The 23028-nt window shown below is 35.4% G+C and overlaps 1 protein-coding gene across 1 annotated transcript; it reads right to left on the bottom strand.

The window, feature by feature from the left end:
- Positions 1–276: 276 nt before the first annotated feature.
- On the bottom strand, positions 277–21603 carry LOC132118004 (RING1 and YY1-binding protein A-like). The gene is made up of 5 exons (XM_059527476.1): positions 21443–21603; positions 10621–10746; positions 4572–5132; positions 3524–3616; positions 277–1544 (listed from the first exon to the last, which is right to left on the bottom strand). Exons 1-5 carry the CDS (start codon positions 21466–21468, stop codon positions 1295–1297), a joined length of 1056 nt encoding a protein of 351 aa, XP_059383459.1. The 5' UTR covers positions 21469–21603; the 3' UTR covers positions 277–1294.
- Between the last annotated feature and the right edge of the window lie 1425 nt (positions 21604–23028).

Genomic DNA, 23028 nt, shown 5'->3' with positions numbered 1-23028 from the left:
TTGTCAAAACAGAAAAACTTTTGGGAGGGGCTTAGCATTGGGGGATTGCCTGATGGGATGTTGAGATGTGGATGCAGTTGAGCATGAGCTTGCAGTGGTGGGACTAAATGAAGAGGTCCTGCATATGTCACCAGAGAGAAGGAAGGTCCAGTTAAGATATTGTGAGTAAACATCATGAGGTCAAAAAAATAATTAAAAAACACATATGCATTGATGATTTGTTCCCAATAATAACAACAGCATGCATTCAGAAAACAGAGGATCAAATGGATGTAATGACTTTCAGAAGTATTTTATTAGCTTCATGAGCTTCTAGATGTTTTACAAAGTTCCGAACGAATGTGTAAACCTGTGCAAATCGTCCTTATGGGCGAGAAGAAACCAGTTTTTTCAACACAATCCTATATTGGGAGTATTTTCCAAATTATTAGTAGAGATCTTGGTAAACCATAAATATACTGTATGAACTCTCACAAATAGATAATTTGCTTCATACTCCAACAACTGCCGTTTTCTCTCTCTCCACACTTTCGTTGCCATGAAGTTGAATAACAGACAGTACTGTGAATCTCTTTATAATTTTACAAGAAATATGCAAAGGTTTAAAGACTAAAAACAGAGCAAGATAAAGAACAATATTCTAAATTCTCTCTTATCATCTTGTGAACCACAAAACATGTATACATGGTACACTGCATGGATTTCAAAGTTGGCCTTGTAGTTATAATACTGTAAACTCACATCATCACAGTTTGTGTTTCTACCATGTAAACACATAAGAGTTTGTCATATGAGATAATAAGCGAACAAATCTCCCTGTACACGGTGGTCTAGCGTGACCTTATCATTGAGAACTCACTTTCTACGAACAGCCGCAGCAACAGATCATCGAATCAGAGCTGGCTGAGAGATTGAGGATTGAGCTCAGATACTGTACATTTAGCATAAACGATTCTACGCTCTGAACACAAAGTCACAACTGCAGTCTGCACGATTTAATGACAATGAACAATAATAATGCAAACTTGGGAGTGCTGATTTCCATGGTGCACAAAAAAGTAGGGCACAGAATATACAGTGGGTTTCGGCCTGACAGTGACTCACGTGAACATCAACACATCAATCTACAAGGTGCTCCACGAGGGTTTTCGTTAGGTACACTTCTGCCGATGTGTCAAGATGGACATTGTCTGAATGGGCTGAAAACATCCCTCTTCCATGTACAGTTACAAGTTTGGCTATAGGAGCTCCTGGCCTCGCCAAGTGACATTGAGGTGTCTGAATCTCTTCCCCTTTACATGGTCTCATTGTGCCCAGTAGAATGGTCTCTTCTGGGGGTGGAGGCGCGGGACGACCCCTTGTCTGTGCTCTCTGAGCTGGAGCTCAGGTGCTGCTGCTCAGAGCCAGCGCTGGAGGTGACAGTGGAGGAGGAGATGGAGGTAGAGCGCGTCTTCTCCTTAAAGTCTGTGATGATGACAGTCACATTGCCCACTGTTATAGCGAGCTGCTGAGCTGAGCTCCGGTCCACGTTCTTCAGTTTAGGTCTGAAGTGTAACAGAGGAATAGAGAAAGAAAGAATTGCACATCAAATTTATTACTGCAGCATTCATTGCATAAACTATTAAATGGATAGTTCACCCCTAAAATGATCATCAGTTACTCACCCTCATGTCATTCCAAACAGTGTTAATATTATTAATATATATATATATATATATATATATATATATATATATATATATATACATATACATATATATACAGTACAGACCAAAAGTTTGGAAACATTACTATTTTTAATGTTTTTGAAAGAAGTTTCTTCTGCTCATCAAGCCTGCATTTATTTGATCAAAAATACAGAAAAAAACAGTAATATTGTGAAATATTATTACAACTTAAAATAATAGTTTTCTATTTTAATATACTTAAAAAATAATAATTTATTCCTGTGATGCAAAGCTGAATTTTCAGCATCATTACTCCAGCCTTCAGTGTCACATGTAACATTATTACAAAAAAAAATTTATATTCTAAAAACATAGCTTCTTTTTTTTTTTTTTTTTTTTTCATCAAAGTATCCTAAAAAAGTATCACATGTTCTGAAAAAATATTAAGCAGCAGAACTGTTTCCAACTTTGATAATGAATCATCATATTAGAATGATTTCTAAAGGATCATGTGATAATGATCCTAAAAATTCAGCTATGCATCACAGAAATAAATGATAATTTAAAGTATAATAAATTTAAAAACAATTATTTTAAATTGTAATAATATATCACAATATAAATTTTTTTTTTCTGTATTTTTGATCAAATAAATGCAGGCTTGATGAGCAGAAGAAACTTCTTTCAAAAACATAAAAAATAGTAATAGTTTCCAAACGTTTGGTCTGTACTGTGTATATATATATAAAAAAAATGAAAACCATATATATATATATATATATATATATATATATATATATATATATATATATATATATATATATATATATATATATATATATATATATTAATAAACATTATTTCAGCTGGTTGCCAAGGAATCATTTCTTATATCTTTTAATTTAACATACTAAAATAACTACAATTGAAGAACTATTTAAAAAAAAAAAACATATCTGCAATACACATATAAAGCTATTTGTAAAATGAAACCTGAGAAATTTCTGTCCCTCCACTGAAAGTTCATTCAACCAAAACTATCACATTGAATACAGTCAACTAAAGCTCAAATGTGCTTGACTGATGTACGAGAACCAATCAGGTTTGTTCTTGCATGTACAGTTGAGTTTCTGTAAATGCTTGATGTGAAATTATCTTTTTTTTAATCTTTCTAATGTCTTTTGGACCATCACATTTGAATGAACATTCAATGGAAGAACAGAAAACTCTCAGAATTCATCAAAAATTTTCTCATTTGTGTTTTAAAGATGAACAAAAGTCTTGTGGGTTTGAGAAGTAACTCATAACAAAATTATCATTTTTGGGTGAACTGACCTTTTAAATATAAAGCAAGTTAGCAATGTTAAAAGGTGCGACAAATAATCTATGGCTGCAGATGTAGTATATGCTGTAACTACATAAAGACAGCCAAATTATCTTTCCAAAAAGCACTGGCAGCCATTTCAAGATGTGATGCAGCATCAAGCAAAAGCAGACATTTTTGTAGCCAATCATTAATTTACTCTACAAACAAATGTGTCTCTTACTAACAGGATGAAGAGAGTATTCAGCTTCATGTGATGACATCCATTATAAGTGGTGGGCTCTCTTGTGTGCAATGCAACAGCTTTTTCTTGGCCTCTAATATGACTATATGAGTCTTTACCTTATGTAAGTGCATACTTTCATAACGCTTTTGTCAGAAGTACTTTTCACTTCATTAGGAATAAACTACTGAGTGTATCTTTAAATGCTTAATTCAGCCCAACGGTCTGAATATGATCATCCAGTTTTAGCTGTCAGCTTTGCAGCAAGTTAAAGAGCCCATGGACTATGCAGATCAGTTCTGAACTTACCGTGAAATTATAGATTTGTTATTCTTTGTGACAGACTTGCCAGCCTTCATGCCATTACTTTCCCCAGCTGGACCTTTCTGAATCAGTTTGGGCCTGTAAATAAAATTCAATATGGCATTAATAACTATTACCATACAACTTTCCCCACACTCTATGGACTTAATCATTCATATGTAAATGTATTTTTATAGCAATTCTCCACTGGTGTTTTACTTAACATTTACATTTATTCATTTAGCAGAAGCTTTTAGCAAAAGCTTTTATCCAAAGCGATTTAGAAATGAGGAACACGCATTTCTCATTGCAGATTAGCAAATAAAATATAACCAGTTGAGTTATTACTTTAATTAATTATCCAATAAAAAAATACTTTTGTGTGTGATACTTGAACTGCTCCTGTTTTAAACAGCTCTGAATAGAAATAACAGAAATAAAATCTTCATAGAGTGCAACAGCGGCCATCTACTTCTCATTCTATTTTTACCATTCATTTTCTCATAAGGATATTAAAAAAAATTCTGTTTAAGAATTCTAAGCTATGAACCAAGCCAACCAGCTGCCAAGGGAGTCAAAACATTTAAAACTAAAGTATAAAAAAATCTTACAAAAAGACAAAGGTACAAGCCTTAATGGATTTAATGAGGGAAAGAACTACAATCCCATGAAGCATTGCAAATAAAAATCTAATTAAAAACGGAGAGTCTATTGACTTTAAGATGTCGCTTATAGAAAATATTGAAGTAGTTAGAGAGCAAGGTGGGCATACCAACTATTACGTGATAGCATCTATTAACAAACTCGCAGCTCACAGCTGGACTGTCTTTATGGGTTTATAAATTATTGTTAAAACTCAGTTCCCCTGTGGAGAAAATTGATGGGATTTTTAATTCCAGAACCCCACTGTTATAAAGTAAAATAAAAATACATGCATTACCAGAATAAAAAGAATTTGGCATAATTAATTAATTGTATATGCTTGTTAACTTTGATAGATCAATCTAAAAGTAAGAAGACCACTTGCAGGGCATGGCTGCATAAAAACACTCACTTCATCTTCTTAGCAGTGGGTTTTTTACTGGGCGTGAGGCTTTTAGGTCTCTCTTTGTGTTTCTCCATCATGGCTCTCTCTATTTTTCCTTTTTTGAGTTCCTCTCTCTCTGCACCCATCCTCTCTGCCGGCTGCATCCCAGAGCCTGCTGTGAGCGGATGATCTTTATCCATGTGCTCTCTGAGAGGCTGAAGTTTGTCCAGCATTGCTCTGTCTGTGTGCTCTCTGTCTGTTCTGTTGTGCTGCTGCTGCAGCAGGTCTGGGGTCAGTCCTGCTCTCTCAGGCCTCCTGTCTGTATGGAGCGGCTGCGGTTTGTCTAAACCACGCTCCTGTCTCTGATCCTTGTGAGACTGACCTCCATCCAGACTTAATCTCTCGGGATGGTCGGAGTCAGGGTGGAGACTGCTGAGTCTATCCGAGTCGGAGTTGTCCATGTCAAAGTGGTCGTCGTCAGGCAGGTCTCTGTCTGTCCTTTCCCTTCTGTCTTTCTTGGCTGGAGGTGGGCCGGCGTACTGTTGAGCGACCTGCTGTGCCACGAGTTGAGAGTTTATCCTAGGTTTTCTAGAAAAGAAAATGTTACCAGAAATCAAGTGCTTTGTCAGTACTGATGTCAGTTTATATAGCCTTAACCACCATAGATTCTGAGGGGGATGAGCAAAAAATGATGAAATTCTTATTCCAATATGAAGTGCTCTGTTTGCTGTTAGGATGACAAAATGTTTAAAGGAACACTACACTTTTTTTTAAAAAACAACTCCCCTAGAGTTAAACAGTTGAGTTTTACCGTCATCTGATCTCCGGGTCTGGCGGTTGCACTTTTAGCTTAGCAGAAGAGTCAAGTTTTAAATAGGAAAAATATTGAAACTCTTTGGTCATTTTTGAGCGAGATGCTAACGGTCTAATCAGATTCAATGATCTATGCTAAGCTAACCAGAGATGTATAGTAACGAAGTAGAACTACTTCTACTAACACTACTGTACTTAAGTACTAAAAGGCGGTATCTGTACTTTATACTAGAGTATTATTTTTTTCTCCTACTTCCACTTTTACTTCAGTACATATTTTCGATGAGTTTAATACTTTTACTCCGATATTTTTATTATGTGCTGCATCGTTACTCGTTACAATTATAAAAATGTTACGAATCATTCCATTACAAACAGAACTGTAGATGGCAGGTTTGATGAAGCTGGCACATCATTGAGCGAATCAAGCGATTAAGAAGACTGCGCGTGCTAACTGAACTGGTGTGAAGAGAGAGATGAACACCGAGCCGAGCCAGATAATGACTCGTTCACGAGTCAAGAACCGGTCGCATCGGTTTTCGAATCACCAGTAGTTCTTTCTGACAGTTCGATTCAATAAACCAGTTGACGAAAACAGTTCACCGGTTCTTTTGCGCTCGACGTAATTGCGTCATTGGCGTTGACTGCAAGCCTTCGGTTTACCCGCGCTCATAACACTAGCACAGAATCAGTTCAGAATCAATCACCAAAAGAATCAGTTCGGTTCAGACGCTCTGTGTGTCGGTTTGCTTTCACGCTGAATCACATATGCGCAGTTTCTTAGCTCCTCGGTTCTCGAATCGGACACGTCTGACAGAAACGGTTCTTGACCACTGATCTATAATATAAGTTATATATATATAGATCAGTGTTCTTGACTCGTGAAAGAGTCAGTCTGTTGTTCGTTATCTGGCTCGGCTCGGTGTTCATCTTCAGTTCTCTTGTCACAGCAGTTCAGTCAGTGTACTGTTTGAGTAAATGAATTACTCCAGGATATTGGTTTGTTTGAACTCAGAGGGAGTGTCAGCCACATTAAAAAAAGTTAACAGCTTAAGTCATTTGTGGATTAATGCGTATTGGAGACGCGAACCGTTTAAAACGATTCAGTTCGATTTGGTGAACTGTTTCAAAAAGATCCGGTTACATCGAATGATTCGTTCGCGAACCGGATATCACAAACTGCTTTGTTTTGAACTCTCTCACAACAGACACGGAAGAGAAGACAATGCTGAATAAAGTCGTAGTTTTTGCTATTTTTTGGACCGAAATGTATTTTCGATGCTTCAAAATTCGGGTTTGAAACAACATGAGGGTAAGTTATTAATGACATAATGTTTCAAATTGGGCGAACTAACCCTTTAATCTGTTTTTTGTTTACAAAAAGTTACAGTCAAAGGAATTGTGATTGTCCTTTAGGTTAATCATTTGAAATAGTAAAAACAATATGTTCAAACTTTTGACTACTTTCTTTAATAACTACATAACACAATACTTGTACTTTTACTTTCAGTACTTGAGTAGCAAATTTTCAAATAGACTACTTGCAATACTTAAGTACAAAAAATGTTGAATACTTTAGTACTTCTACTTAAGTGTGGTGCTTAAAGAGCACTTCAACTTCTACTCAAGTCACTTTTTTGATAGAGCACTTGTACTTTTACTCAAGTCTGGGTCTCTAGTACTTTATACATCTCTGAAGCTAACATAAAAGTGCTACCGCCAGATCCCGAGATTGGCTGAATGGATTCAAAAACAGTAAAACTCAACTCTATGGGAGTTGGAAAATTAGCCTATTTTCAAAAAGAGTGGAGTGTTCCTTTAATATTGATAGTAAAGTTTATATTACATATTATCAAAACTATGAAATTACACAAATGAATGTATTGGAATTATATAATGATTTCTGAAAAACCATGTGACACTGAAGACTGGAGTAATGATGCTAAAAAATATACTGATGCTTTGCATCAAGGCAAGGCAAGAAAACAGAATACCATAGAAAACAGCTATTTTAAATTGTAATAGTGTTTCAAAACATGAAAAGCATTCAAATAAATGCAAACGACCACATAAACAAATTTGGTTGGCACAAAAGACCACTTTCAAAAACATGAAAAAAATTACATGTCCAAACTTTTAACTTTGCTGTAATTTATTTGGGGTATTAAAATGTGTACTGGCCCTTTTTAAAGACTGTCATTACATATGAACTAATGCAAGGGGGAACAACTACTTCTGGAGGTTTGGAAAAATGGTGTTAAATGACCAAAATGGCTATAACTCGGATGATACATTTGGTCTATCAATAATTCAAACACATGAAGTTCATGCCTCAATGTCCTCAATACTATTTTCATACTGGCACAGCTGAAAGCATTGAGAGATGCTTTAAAGTTATGAGCGAAGGGAGTATTCTGGGTTTAAAACATTACCTCTCTGAGTCAATTTCAGTTGGAGAATCACAGTAAATTCATGTGGATCTGAGTTAACAACACCCTGCTGACAGTTCAGGTCTTTGATTGGCGGCTCTCTATGATGTTCTATTTACATTATCTGTTCCAGATTTAACTTCATACTGACAGAACATAATCACCATCCCCTAATCTAATTAAAAGAACACAGTTGTGCTTAGGGATATGCCGGTATCAAATTTTCCTGTTGCGATTAATTGCTCATGCTTTTATGCTCATAATACAGTATAACAGGTAAAAAAACTGTTTTTTTATAACAGAAATAACTGAACATTTAAATACAATAAAGCAATACAGAAAAATATATAAAGTAAAATGTTTTGCACCGATTAAAGTGCAAAAGAACTATAAAGACCCATGGGTATCACTTTACAATAAGATCTCTTTGGTTCACCATTAACATTCACAATGAGCAATAGCTACATTTGCTACAGAAGTTATTAATCTTTGTTAAAAAATAAAAGTTTTAGTTCATGTTGGCTCATTAAATAATACAGTTGCAACTTTAGATTTTATCAACGTGTTATTAAATATTGGAATACCTAAGATTAATGAATGTTCAGAAGAACTTTTCATTGGCAGTTTATGTAAAGTAATGAATTAACTATTGTTAAAAATGAAGCCCTAATGTAAAATGTAAATTAAAAATCAAAAAATCAAAACACTTTCAAACTATTTCTATGTCATGTTGTAGTCTAGATTAAAATAGCCTATTAAGACTTAATACTTAAGTATTTGGCACTGTGATGAACATCATAGCAAATACACAAATCTGATTGGCTATTTAAAATGATTAATTTTGTTTTAGAAGGTAGGGCAGCTGGTTTATTTGTGGTGTTTCAAGGGTAAGGGCTGCATTTTCTGCAGTTTAGCGCCATCTGCTGTCAGAGAGTGAATGTGCTTTCGTTCAGCGCGTCTCTCACGTGTTCCTCCTTGTGCTTCTCATGCGTGCTTGTTTACATCAGAGCGCACAGTCTTTCAAGCAGCATACAGCGATGTTGTGCATTTTGATCAGTTGATGGGAATACTATTCTTAAAATGCATTCCAAATTCTGAATAATTTTTAATATATGATTATTCACGGTATTTAGAAGTGCCCACAATAACAATATTGTGCATATTCATTACCATGATATATCGCATTACCGAATACCAGCACAAGTCTAGTTGTGCTAAATAAATACAAATGATCATATTCACTTTGCTTCAACATCATAAACAAGCACAATTCATTTCTTACAACACCTAGACTGGAAACATTACATTGTTTTGCACCAATTAACTGATTATGGAGTATTACCACAGTTTTGAGTTACTCACAAATCCTCTTTGACAAGTGGAAAAACTACTTTTTTGCATTACTATAAGTGTGTGGTCCACTTCACAGCATGAGAATGGCTTAAAAGCGAGACGGAGAAAGGGTTTCTGTGCCGGTTTGTTTGTGTGTTTGTCTATGTGGTGCCCTGCTGATTCCCTCAGCTGTTGTTACTCTGGTGTGTAAGAGTGGCCAGACACAGACGACACTCAATCAAGTCAGCAGAAGCACACCTCGGAATGGCGTAATAAACCTGGCCTCATCAAACAACCGCTCTATGAGAGAGCAGGGACTGATCCTGTTGCTTTAACAAAGCCAGAAAATCCACATTCAAGCATGCAATTTACGCCGAGAGAGATGCCTGTATACTTCACGCTTTACAGAATACATGAAAAGAGATATGAACACCTGCGATAAAGCCAGTGAGCACTCGACTCGCCACATTCATCCCACTAGAATATCTGGCTGAAAACAGGTAGTGGAGCAAAACATAAAAGGATATTTTGTTTCTTCCATTATGTGTCAATTTCAAGAGCAAACCGTTTAAAAAAAAAGAAAAGAAAGATTAAACACTTTGCATATACATTGTACTCCAAACGTCTGAGACCACTGGTGAATCCTTTTTATTAAATTTTTTAATTTTCACAATTTAACATAAATATATCAAGTATAAAAATTTTGAAGTTTCATAATAAAAAAAGAAAATAGCCGTTTTAAAATTCCTTAAAAAAACATCTGATGTTTGGTGGAAACATCTGATATTTTGTACAGAATTCAACGCCACAAATGTGCTTATTTGATTAGTGACCTAGAATTGTGTCAGAAATATCCCTGCTGTATCCCATAATCCACTTTTGGGAAATCTTAAATGGCTAAAATAATTATACACTACCATCTGTGCTGTGCTTTTGCAAAACAGCAATGAACAAACTGAATATCTACTACAAAAAAATGCATTATTTTTCACCATTGGCTTATATATCTTTAATTTGTCACGGACAGACCCCTTATCTAATCCACTTATCATTTCAGAGACTATGGCTGCATGCCATAGGTGCCAATAATAGCCTAAATTCTAGCACATAACATCATCAATAAGATAACATCAGTGCATTAGTGACAGCAGCAATAAATCAAGCCATGTGTTTCATATTTTGCACAGTATTCAACAAACAGCACAGTGTGCGTAAGCAAACAACAATGCTACACTAGCAAATCTGAGATAGTTAAAGCCTACATCTTGCAGTTTCCCATTTCCTATAGGCTCACATAATGGGGATCCAGCCGGATCCTGCCGCCTGTCCAAGAGTGTAACTGAAATTCTACAGGATTCATATGACGTCAGTGTGGACAAAGACACAATCCACAGCAACAAGACAAAATATCAATGTTGACATCTTCACTGCATGCATGTGCATTGTGTTTATGATGGTTATGAATGCACAGCTCCCTCTTATAAGCTGCAGTGTCACTTTACCTTGTAGATGTACCTTTCCGCACATCACATATACTGCATTTGAATGCCTCTGCACTGTTTTTGAAGGTGCAGACGCTACAGTCCCAAAATCCGTTGTCTGCAGAGGGCTTGGCTTGTCTTTTTGGCCTACAAGATTTAAAGGGAGAATTGGTTAGGGTATTTAAAAAACATGCTGCACCCTAATTAGTGCAAATGTCATCATGTGCACTAATTCTACGTGCTGTTTTCAGACGCCGTCCTCCACAACCACACTATTACACTTGCAATCTGGTTGCAGTAAAGTTGGTTTTATATTGGACATTTGTTAGACATTCGCGGAGCAAATTAAGGGACTGTCTCAAAATTGCATGAAAATAATAAAAAAAGATGCAAAGCATCATGCAAATAAAATGTAAAGATGTGAATTAAGTGGAAAAACATTAATACATGTTTTTAAAATGTCAATCGGATTTTCACTATGAATTATTACATTGAATTCCAACATTTACTTTTAACTTTTAGAAACAGGAGCTGATATGGCATCTGTAATATATTCAGTAACTCTTGGGTTTTGGAAATATGATTTTGTGTATTATTGGTGAATCTTTCAATTATTAAAATCTATATAACTTCCATGTGACACAAAGATGTCACACCAGTTATACCAGTAATATCTTCACACAATCCTAATACACATCATACCTTTAAAATAAATTGTATAAAGACTTGTATCAATGAGCTGTAATCTATTTGGTCTCTGATCCCTAATCAAATCAAAATGGTTCAATCTGTAATTGTTCTGTGTTCTTAGATAAGCATGAAATTCCTGTTAGTCTAAAAGAGTTTGCAACTGCTGCTGATGCAGTGCCACATGGAGATCTCATGCTTTTCACTCAGTGGATCTATGCAAAATATTTATATAAGTAAACACTGATTCTCATCATCAAAAACAATAAGAAAATTAAAGTAGTCTATACCTGTGACTTTTGTCATCTCCAACTGGAATGGTTTTGTAAGTGATATTCCCTGGGAAGTAAGTCATTACCTTGCAAATACCTGATAACAAAATGGTACATTTAACCCTTTCATGCATGGTGTCCACTACGGTGGACAGATACTTGAAAGCCATTTTGAACCATTTAAGCACCATTTCCCCACCACCAACTGCGAACCCCCAAAGTGTTGTCTACAATTGGATTTAATTGTTGTCGTTGTATCTTTTGTTTTGAGATATTGCATAATTTGCTTAAAAAGGCAGATGGAAGAGGAGATATGCCAAGAAGATCAGTAATAAGTGTTAAATCTTTTTATTCTCAAAAAGACAGACACACACCCCTGCCCCATACACACATACTCTTACCTTTAGTTTTTTACACTTCACTTTTCCGTGCTGTCATGACATTGCTTGTTGTTATTTAAACGTTCTTAGGAGTATTCATACATTTTGCTTGTAGTAAATTTTTTATTTTTTTTTAAAAGGGGGAAAAACATGCTTTTTAAAGATAACACATTAAATTCTATTGATTCACTTTTTATACCTTTGATGCATGTTGTCCACTACAGTGAACAGATTTGTAACTCCCTCAAAATAAAATATACTGACAAAAACGTTTTTGGCATGAATTTTTACTTGTTTAAAAGTTAAAAAAGAAACATATAAAAAAATATTACTTATATATTTCATGCATGAATTTAATATTTCATGCATGGAAGGGTTAAGTTGATTCAAAGATTTTATGCAGATAAGAGCTCTCCTATCCACCTTTTTCTTCAATGCGAAAGTAAGCCTATGGGTGAGACTTTGGTTCATAGGTAAATAACGGGGAGAAGTAAATGGTAAAACTGTTTGCACTACAAACAAATGTGCTCATAATTAAGATAATACATAATACGATAAGACACACCAACTTTCAATATCAAGCAGCAAAACGGTTTTGTTCAGCTAAAAATAGCTGGACGGAGTGGACACAGATGAGACTGGAAACCAGACTCATGAATGTACAAATGGCCGTGCCCATTTTTTACGACAAGAAAAAGTTGGATAAGCTTTGATAATGATATCACAACTGTTCTTTCTGTTTAGAGAACCCTGAAACCTCTTTTAATTATTTGGGAATTGTTCACACAATTACATTTTGATGATATTCTCGATTTTATCAAATATTATATGAATCCTAAAATCAAACTTATGAATAGAAATGTAATTTTTTGGTTTTCATGATTATGAAAAGAAAAGTGATATTTATTTCATAAACCTTATTTTCCTGTTAGCTAAATATCATATTCATGATGTCAATTTTGGTGCCATAGAATGCAAAAATCACTTTTATAAGGTGTTTGAACACAGTTGTTTGGCTGCAGTGTTTGAAAACCACCAGCCTATAATGGTAAAAAATCCACCCATTCTTTGTTTTATAATCCCAATAAACAGTCTCTCCACACGGGCAGTTCCAGGTTGTAGTAGCATTTTACTAGCATGTGACTGCCTCACAAACGAGGGTCAGCTCAGCGCTGGAGTTGTGCAAAGATTGCTTCTGAAAGAGGTATTGATACCAACGCTTTATGCGCAATCATCCAGACTAAAGAAAAGAAAAAAAGTAAGCATCACGCATCAAATTTTTTGTTTTCCAAAAGAGCTTCCGAAAGAGCTTCTTGGCTAATGTTGCTAAAGCTACCATTGTCTCTGCCTGTTTTCACTAATGCTTCCTTCACGTGCTACCTACCAGAATGATCGTAAATAGGAATGTGGTAGTTAGAAATTGCATTTGGAAGCAATGTGAGGTCAGTATAACACGGTCACCACTAGTTAAACCATAACACCGGTGGTATGCCCACGAGCATATATATATTAGGAGTGGAACGGTTCAACTTTTTCATGTTTCGGTTTGTATCATGGTTTTAGAATCACGGATTTCGACACGGTTCGGTATGTGCTATGTTTATAGAAAAACTATACTTTCAAATAAAAATTATGAAAATAAGAATATTCTATCTAACTACAAGCAACAGCACAAATAAATACAAAAGATTAAAGATAAAATAAATAAAACAGTAACAAAGTAAATAAAACAATACAAATAAAATAAAACAGTGATTTTTCAGGCTAGCATTACTGGTGCATCTCAATAAAATTCATTTATTTTAGTAATTCAACTCAAATTGTGAAACTCGTGTATTAAATAAATTCAGTGCACACAGACTGAAGTAGTTTTAAGTTTGGTTCTTTTAATAGTGATGATTTTGGCTCACATTTAACAAAAACCCATCAATTCACTATCTCAATGAATTAGAATATGGTGACATGCCAATCAGCTAATCAAACTCAAAACACCCGCAAAGGTTTCCTGAGCCTTCAAAATGTTCTCTTAGTTTGGTTGACTAGGCTACACAATCATGAGGAAGACTGCTGATCTGACAGTTGTCCAGAAGACAATCATTGACACCCTTCACAAGGAGCCACAAACATTCATTGCCAAAGAAGCTGGCTGTTCACAGAGTGCTGTATCCAAGTATGTTAACAGAAAGTTGTGTGGAAAGAAAAAGAGTGGGAAAAAAGATGCACAACCAACAGAGAGAACTGCAGCCTTAAGAGGACCGTCAAGCAAAATCGATTCAAGAATCCATGCCACACCGAATTGAGGCAGCAATTAAAGCAAAAGGAGACCCTACCAAGTATTGAGTACATGTACAGTAAACGAACATACTTTCAAGAAGGTAAACAATTCACTAAAAGTGTTTTTTTTATTGGTCTTAATAAGTATTCTAATTTGTTGAGAAAGTGACTTGGTGGGTTTTTGTTAATTGTGAGCCAAAATCATCACAATTAAAAGAACCAAATACTTAAACTACTTCAGTCTGTGTGCACTGAAATTATTTAATACACAAGTTTCACAATTTGAGTTTAATTACTGAAATGAATTAACTTTTCCACGACATTCTAATTTATTGAAATGCACCTGTAGTTTTTAAGTTCAGAAATTCAATAAAGTAATCATATGTAATACACCATTGTAGACATGCACGATTAACCGTTAAAAGATCGCGATCTTGATTCAGACACCCTCTCGATCTCATTTCTAAATGACAACGATTCCCCGAGTCTGTTAAACCTTTGAAAAGTCTTACCGGATCATTCAGATCGGTGTTCGCACTGCCGCTAACACAGAGAGAGCAGTTAGCATGTTTGGTTAAAAAAACATCTTCACAAACGGTCTTTTCAACTACACAGTAATATTTCTGTCTAATAGTCATTTATATTATCACATGAATACTGGGATAAAGTTTATAGTTCAGATATAAACATTGATGTCTATATTATAGCGATCAAAATATAACAAATCCCCTTTTGAAAGTACTGCGCTTCAAATAACGTTCGTGTCGATGGCATTGTTTCACCACTAGGTGGCGACAAGTGTCTTAAAAATGGATTTGAATTCAATGAGTGAATTTTTCATTCAAGAGAATCGTTCAAAAACGCTGATTCATAATCAAACAAGTGTAGTAGGTTATGAGTGAGTCTTGAATCAGTGATTTAAACAACTTTTTCATCATTTTAATATAAAACTGGGGTTTTAAATGTATTATATATACACTACCAGTCAAAGGTTTTTGAACCATAAGATGTGTAATGTTTTTTAAAGTCTCTTCTGCTCACCAAACCTGCATTTATTTGATCCAAAGTACAGCAAAAACAGTAAAGTTTTTAAATATTTTTACAATTTAAAATAACTGCTTTCTACTTGAATATATTTTTAACTGTAATTAATTTCTGTGATGCACAGCTGTATTTTCAGCATCATTACTCCAGTCTTCAGTGTCACATGATCTTCATAAATTATTTTAATATTCTGATTTGCTGTTCAAAAAAACATTTATTATTATTATTATTGTTGTTGTTGAAACAGATGAGTAGATTTTTTTCAGGTTTCTTTGATAGAGAGTTCAGAAGAACAAAATGTATGTGGAATAGAAATATTTTGTTATAAATGTCTTTGTCACACTTTATCAATTTAAAGAATCCTTGCAAAATAAAAGTATTAATTTATATACTTGTGATAATGATAATAGTAATAATAATAAAAAAAGAATTGTAGGAGAATCGTGATCTCTATGAGACCAAAAAAAATCGTGATTCTCAATTTATCCAGAATCGTGCAGCCCTACACCATTGCATATTTGCCTGTATAAATTAAAGATGAATCTTTATTAAAGTTACGAAAGCTATTTGATCAAGAGCAGTGAGTGATATTTGTTGTTGATGTTCGATTAATATAAAGACTTTAAGAGAATGCACTAAACCAGTACGTTCAGCCGGCTATGTCTGCTATAGGATACTTACCAAGATGGGCATTTTGAGTTTAATATCTGTGCACGTTCTGAGGCGTGGGTTTGTTCAGGTCTCACCTTTGCAAAAGCTATCAGCACCCGGGTGATGACGGAATAAATGACTGCTCATATTCCAGGATATGGCATTCGCACTGAACAAGATGAATGGTTCTCATCGCTGTTGTTGTAATGTATTGGGAAGCCAGAATGCACATCCATTCAACAGAAACATAGTAGCCAAACCCTTTTTTTTTTTTTCGTGTTATTTATAAGAAACCATAATACAGATGCGTTGCCAGATTTAAGGTGAACCGCGGCCCTAGCGCATGCCTAACCGTGCGTCTTTGGGCAAACCGTCCCAGTCCTAATATATATATATATATATATATGGTTTTAAGTCAGTTATTTGTATCTTTTGCTGGAATATATCAGGAAATATCAGTTTGCATTTCCAAACATTCATTTTGCCATTAATTGTAATAATCCAGTGAGATTTTTGTCTGACAGCAGCCAGTAATCCACAAAGAGATCTGATCTCATCATCATCAGTCTGTCTGGAATAACATGAAGAAACAGAACAAACTGAGACAGACTCAATCCAGAAGAACTGTGCCAATGTCACCAAGATTTTTATTTGAAAAATCCATTAAAAATACACAAAATCATATTTCCAAAATCCAAGACGTGTATGACATGTGTCAGGATTGTATGTAGATATTAGATAGAAGATATTATTATTGTGTAAAGAGTATGGCGCAAATCACAAAATCCTACTATCTAGGGGTGCACCGAAATTTCGGCCGCCAAAAATTTTCGGCCGAAATGGCATTATCGGTTTCGGGCCGAAATAAAAAAAACAGCCGAAAACGTAAACCGAAAATGAATGTCACCCGCCCCTCCCATCCATGAGCAAGCGCTTAGGTTTCACTCACGGTGTTGCTGTTATCACGCGTCTGCCTATCAAAGATTAAGCATGTCAAAGGGCTGTCACAATCAAAAAAAGCTTGTCACAAAAGCTGCACAATCCATCGGACCAACCAACACAAGTTTCGAAAACGAAAACAGGGAATCAATTTTAACGGCCTTCTCTCGGAGCGCGTCCAGCTCGTCACTATACGCTCACAGCGAACGCGCGTCACACAGCAACTGCAGGTTCTGACACACACACACACAGAGCCTATTAGTGCATAATATCAATGTAGCCTTCAGTAATGTTTTTCATTGATGTTATGGCAGTCCACATTGCTGACTTGTGCACGTCTCAAGCGCCCTCTTTACGTTCGCCCTAATGCCTGTTTAGTTGTCGGTGGATTTGCCTATATTTAGCGTTGAAAAACGGATCAACGCTAAATATAGGCAATTTACTAACGATTCAATGAACACTTTGCCTATGTCTCAAAAATCGAACAGGATTTTTTTTTTCACAAAAGTGACAGCCCTATATGAGAGGACACCAAAGTTGCAATATGTAACATTTGTTCTGCAAAAATCTCTTTTTTTTTTTTAATTTTTAAAAAACTATTTTATTTGATGGAACATAAAACTTGAAGAATAATTATTATTTATATTTATTGTAAAAAATATTTAATGTTTTGTTATGTAACTGTTAATAAAAGTTTGATTATTATATTGTGATTTTTCAATTCAGATCCATTAAATCCAAGCAATATATATATACGTTTTTAAAAGAAGCCATTTTCGGCTTCAGTTTCGGTTTTCGGCCAAGTGCATCCTAAATTTTCGGTTTCGGCGCAGAATTTTCATTTCGGTGCATCACTACTACTATCCCTATAAATGTGTATCAATCACTCCTCTCTTCATTCTCTGCTAATGTCTCCACTACTAAAAAGACTATCACAACAAAATTAACATTTTGTCTAACTCTGGCATGCGCTTTAAAACATTTCCCTCCCTCCTTTGTCTTTCTCCTCACCCTCCTTCATCAACTCTGACAGCTGACGACTTTGCCACATTCTTCTTTAATAAAATTACAAACCTCAGTGCACAATTTACCCCACCACAAACTGTCAAACACATCTTACCAGCAAACATACACTCGTTTTCATCTTTCTCTCCACTCTCTGAGGAAGAAAGTCTCTTAACTCACCCTTTCCAATCATTCTACTTGTCCGCTTGATCCTATTCCATCTCATCTCCTACAAGTCATTTCTCCTGCTGTTGTACCTGCACTAACTCACATCGCTAACACATCCATTCACACTGGTGTTTTTTTCCTCAACATTTAGATAGGCTCGTATAAACAGGGGTGCACATAAGTGGTCCGCAGGACCGCATGCGTGACCAAAATAAAAAAATGCGTTATATAAATATGTTTCTAACAGCGCATTTGCGTACCGACATGGCTGACAGCTGTTAATGCACAATTACCATTTTAGATCACAAACTGTACTATTTAAGTTTTATTTTTCAACCTGAAAGCATAAATCTAGGCTATGCCTACCGTTTCAAAGCACAATATAAAACTGTGACATTCATCCACTGACGCTCTTTAATTAGCAGCGCTAAATCCGGAAGCGTGTATACTTACTTGCCGACAACCCGCCAAAATAAAAGCCTACTGATTTTAAGTTTGAATATGATGAAAACGCTTTTATTTATTTTTAGATGCTTTTTTCCAAAGTGACTTAAAATTGGGGAATACATAAAGCGAATCTTCTTAAAGAGGCAAACAAACAAAGTAGTAGTAAATATTAGCATTTTAATTTTAAGTTTATTTACTATAAAATAAATGCATTTGTATTTAATACTAGTACTGCTTTTTATTTTTAATAATATTGATCACATACTATTATTTAGTTTATTTACTATTATTTAATTAAAATAATATGCCTCATGGCTCAGTTCTTGGACCACTTCTCTTCTCTGTCTACATGGCATCACTTGGTTCTGTCATTCAGAAACATGGCTTTTCATATCACTGCTATGTTCTACCTCTCATTCCATCCTGATGATCCGACGATAGCTGCTCACATCTCAGCATGTCTATCAGAAATTTCTTGTTGAAGAACCATCACCATCAACTCAAGCTGGCTAAGACAGAACTGCTTGTGTTTCCATCAAACCCATCACTTCATCACAATTTCACCATCCAGTTAGGCTTATCAACTCCTTCAAAAACCGCTAGAAATCTTGGAGTTGTGATTGATGATAAGCTGAATTGGTCCTGCAGATTTGCTTTATACAACGTTGGGAAGATCAGGCCCTTTCTTTTAAACACATGCAACACAACTCCTTGTTCAAAATCTTGTTCTTTCCAGGCTGGACTATTGCAATTAGGGATATGCTGGTATCAAATTTTCCTGTTGCGGTTAATTGATAATGCTTTTATCACGGTACACGGTATTATCGCGGTATTGAAATTTGGTTTTAAAAAAGTGGTCATAATACAGTATTACAGGTTAAATTACTTTTTTTCTTATAACAAAAATAACTAAACATTTAAAACAATAAAGCAATACAGAAAAATATATAAAAGTTAAATGTTTTACACATTAAAGTGCAAAAGAACTATAAAAACCAATAGGTATCACTTTACAATAAGACCTCATTAGTTAACCTTAGTTAATGCATTAACATTCAAGGCAAGTTTATTCATATAGCACATTTCGTACACAATGGTAATTCAAAAAGAAAGTAAAAAAAAAAATAATGAAGAAAAATAATCACAAAAATAAAACAAGCAATTTAAGAACTTGAAAATGAAAATGATTTAAAAATTGACTTAAAATGAATTTAAGAGTTTAAAAATAGAAAAAGATTTTACATAAAACACAGTGCAATACATAAAATATAGTGTAATCAGTTCGGAAATCGCATAGTGCTCATTCAATAAATGCACAGCTAAACTATGAGCAATAGCTACATATACTATAGAAGTTATTAATCTTTGTTAAAAAATACAAGTCTTAGTTGATGTTAGCAAATTAAATAACACAGTTGCAACTTTAAATTTTAACAATGTGTTATTAAATATTGGAATACCTAAGATTAATGAATGTTCAGAATAATTTTTTCATTGGTAGTTTATGTTAACTAATGAAGCCATAATGTAAAGTGTGAATGAACAATAAAAGATCAAAACACTTTCAAACAATATCTAGGGCATTTGTAGTCCAGATTAAAAAAAAATGAATGTTTGAAGATAAATAGCCTATTAAGTCTAAATATTTCAGCAGTAAAATATTATTATAATATTATAAACACCATAGGGAAAACACAAATCTGAATGGTTATTTAAGATTATTTAAATATGGTTTAGAAAGTAACAACTGCTTTATTTACTGTGTTTACAGGGTAAGGACTGCATTTAGCGCCATCTGCTGTCAGAGAGTGAATGTGCTTTCATTCAGCGCGTCTCTCACGTGTTCCTCCATGTGCTTCTCATGCGTGCTTGTTTACATCAGAGCGCATGCGCTCTTTCAAGCAGCATAGAGCGATGTTGTGCATTTTAAGCAGCTGATGGGAATACTATTCTTAAAATGCATTCCAAATTCTGAATAATTTTTAATGTATATTTATTCACAGTACTTAGAAGTGCCCACGATAACAATATCGTGCACATTAATCACCGCAATATATCGCATTACCGAATACCGGCGCAAGTCTAATTGCAATGCTCTCTTGGCAGGTCTTCCAGCCAGTCCTATCAAACCTCTACAATTAATCCAAAATGCCGCTGAAAATTTTACTTTTAATGAGCCGAAAAGAACACACGTCACACCTCTGTTTATTAATTTGCACTGGTTGCTATTAGCTGCTTGCATAAAATTTAAGGCATTAATGTTTGCCCACAAAACCACCACTGGCTCTGCATCCCACTGCAAGACATGTAGTTTACTTACATATTTATAACATATAATAATCATTTAAAAGTTAAAAATAATCTATTTGCCAACATAAACTACCCATGTAAAAGGATCATGGTTTTAGTGTTTTCATGGAATAATGCACATATTTAATCAAGTTTATTGTGGATTTTGCACTTTTGAGATGCTCCCTAACTGGACATGCGCAAGCGGAGACCGTTGTGAGGACTTTTTCACTTCAGAGGTTTTAAACAATTGCATCATCAATGTTACTATTAATTTTGATATTATGCTTTTAAATGTGATCTGAACGAGATACAGCATGATCCATGACTATTATGTGATTGCATATAAATTAATGCTTAAGTAAAGATCGAATGTTTAACGAATGTCCAAAATAAAACCAACTTTACCGCACCCGCAATCTGACGATTTTGCATGCCTAAGGCTTTATCTGTTAAAAAAAGGCGATGAGAAAAGAAGAGTGGAGGCGTTCCCTAAATTCCCTTTGTCTAAAGCTCGATACCGGGAGTCAGGCAAGGCTCCGTATCCGCCATGGCTGCGCTTTTTTCCCGTTAAATCTGACCAGGAAAAATAAGTAGACTTCAACCGCATTACGCGGCTATACGCAAGTGCACACAAGCGCGCAAGATGCTTAATGAAAATACAGAGCGAATGAGATGTTTCTATACCTGGATGGGCTTTTCTTGTCGCCCATAATGGGAGAAACACCGTCTTCCAGAGGAGGGGGCTTCTGTAATGTACAGTGTGAGCTCCAGACAGAGCCGCTGCTGCTGTTATCACACACTTGCACTCGCTGACCGCTGCAGCGAGACTGGCGTCGCTCCGTCACGTGACCTCGCCCTGAGCCAATCACAACTCGTACACATTTAAAAGTCTAATGTTTCATACAGAAATGTGCGCGTTTGAAACATAGACTGTATAAAAACATGGACGTAGTGTCCATGACGTCACCCGTAGACTCCTGAAGAGAGTTTTTGAAGCCTAAAGTGTGCAGAGCGAGCCGTCGCCATCTTGGCAGCGCGTCACCGCGCGACTCTCCCGTACAATCGAAAATGGGCAAAAGGGCGGGAGCTGGTTGCTAAAGCCACGCCCACCTAGCGCGACGGCTGTGACAGCAGTGGCAATTCACCTGTCACTCACGTGGCCACGCCCTTAATTATGCATAATTTTAAGGCTTAATATAATTTAAACGGATGAGTTATAAAAAAAATCACCCCCTCACTGTTGTCATGTAGGGCAAAATTAGCTATATAGACCAAAATCATTTTTTGCACCAGGCTGAAAACATGTTTTTTTCTGCTGTAAAGTTGGGCATTTTAACATCGGGAGTCTATGGGATTGACTCTCTTTTGCAGCCAGCCTCAAGCGGCCAGTCGATGAATTGCAGTTTTAGTCACTTCCTTATTGGCTTCACTAGAGAGAGCGGGAGGTTGCCGCTCGGGTTTGAAACTGACCACTGCAGATGGCATACCTTTAATATAGCCTGTGAAGAAAATAGCAAAAAATATAAATAAATAAATCATGACATGCTTCATAGGACAAGTCACACTGCCTAACTCTGGTTAGCTTTTAATTTACAGTGTCCCACAATGCAGCGTAAACACACACACACACACACCCTTAGATAATTCAGAGCCAGTTTACATTTAACGTTACCGTTTAAAATATATGAATAAGCTCTATTTGTGCAATCAAAAAGGAACAAATTATAGAAAGACTTCAAATTACGGTTAGCTAAGGAGGAGCCACTTTTTAAATATAAATTTATTTTACGTACATACACTGCCTCCCTATGGTTATTATAGCTATTAATTTATAGTATCTTGCAAATATATTCAGACATATTCAAACGTATTCAGTTTTATTTCATTACATATCCGTTCGTGTTTACAACCCTGCTCTTCATTTCCCGATAAGTTCTGAGTTCAAAAATTTCTTTGTTATTATTCTGCTATTCTTTAGTACATTCTTCATTAAATACTATTTATAAGTCTTACTTCAATGCAATCCCAAGCAAGACATAAAGCATCAGAACCAACCAGAACTGTTTTATTATGCGTTTTCTGGATTGAAAAATCAGTGCCTCTACCTAAACAGTTAAATATGTTACATGTTCAACTTGAAATTTTACATTAAACTTTCTTTCTTTTTTTTTAGTAAAAGATAGAAGCACAAGTCTCACAGATTGATATATAAACCAGACGCGATTGTTTGTTGCTCCTCTACACAAGAGTCAAGTGTTTTCGTCAACACG

The sequence above is a fragment of the Carassius carassius genome, chromosome 37 (assembly GCF_963082965.1).
Source record: "Carassius carassius chromosome 37, fCarCar2.1, whole genome shotgun sequence".
Classification (NCBI taxonomy): Eukaryota; Metazoa; Chordata; class Actinopteri; order Cypriniformes; family Cyprinidae; genus Carassius; species Carassius carassius.
This window is presented reverse-complemented; position numbering and strand designations above follow the sequence as displayed.

Excerpts from the sequence above, each read along its gene's own strand:
- LOC132118004 (XM_059527476.1), bottom strand. The coding sequence starts at position 21,468 with ATGGGCGACAAGAAAAGCCCATCCAG. Across the intron at positions 5,133-10,620 it reads CGGAAAGGTACATCTACAAG|AAAACCTAGGATAAACTCTC; the intron begins GTAAAGTGACAC and ends TTTCTTTTCTAG. Across the intron at positions 3,617-4,571 it reads CCCACTGCTAAGAAGATGAA|GCCCAAACTGATTCAGAAAG; the intron begins GTGAGTGTTTTT and ends TTTTATTTACAG.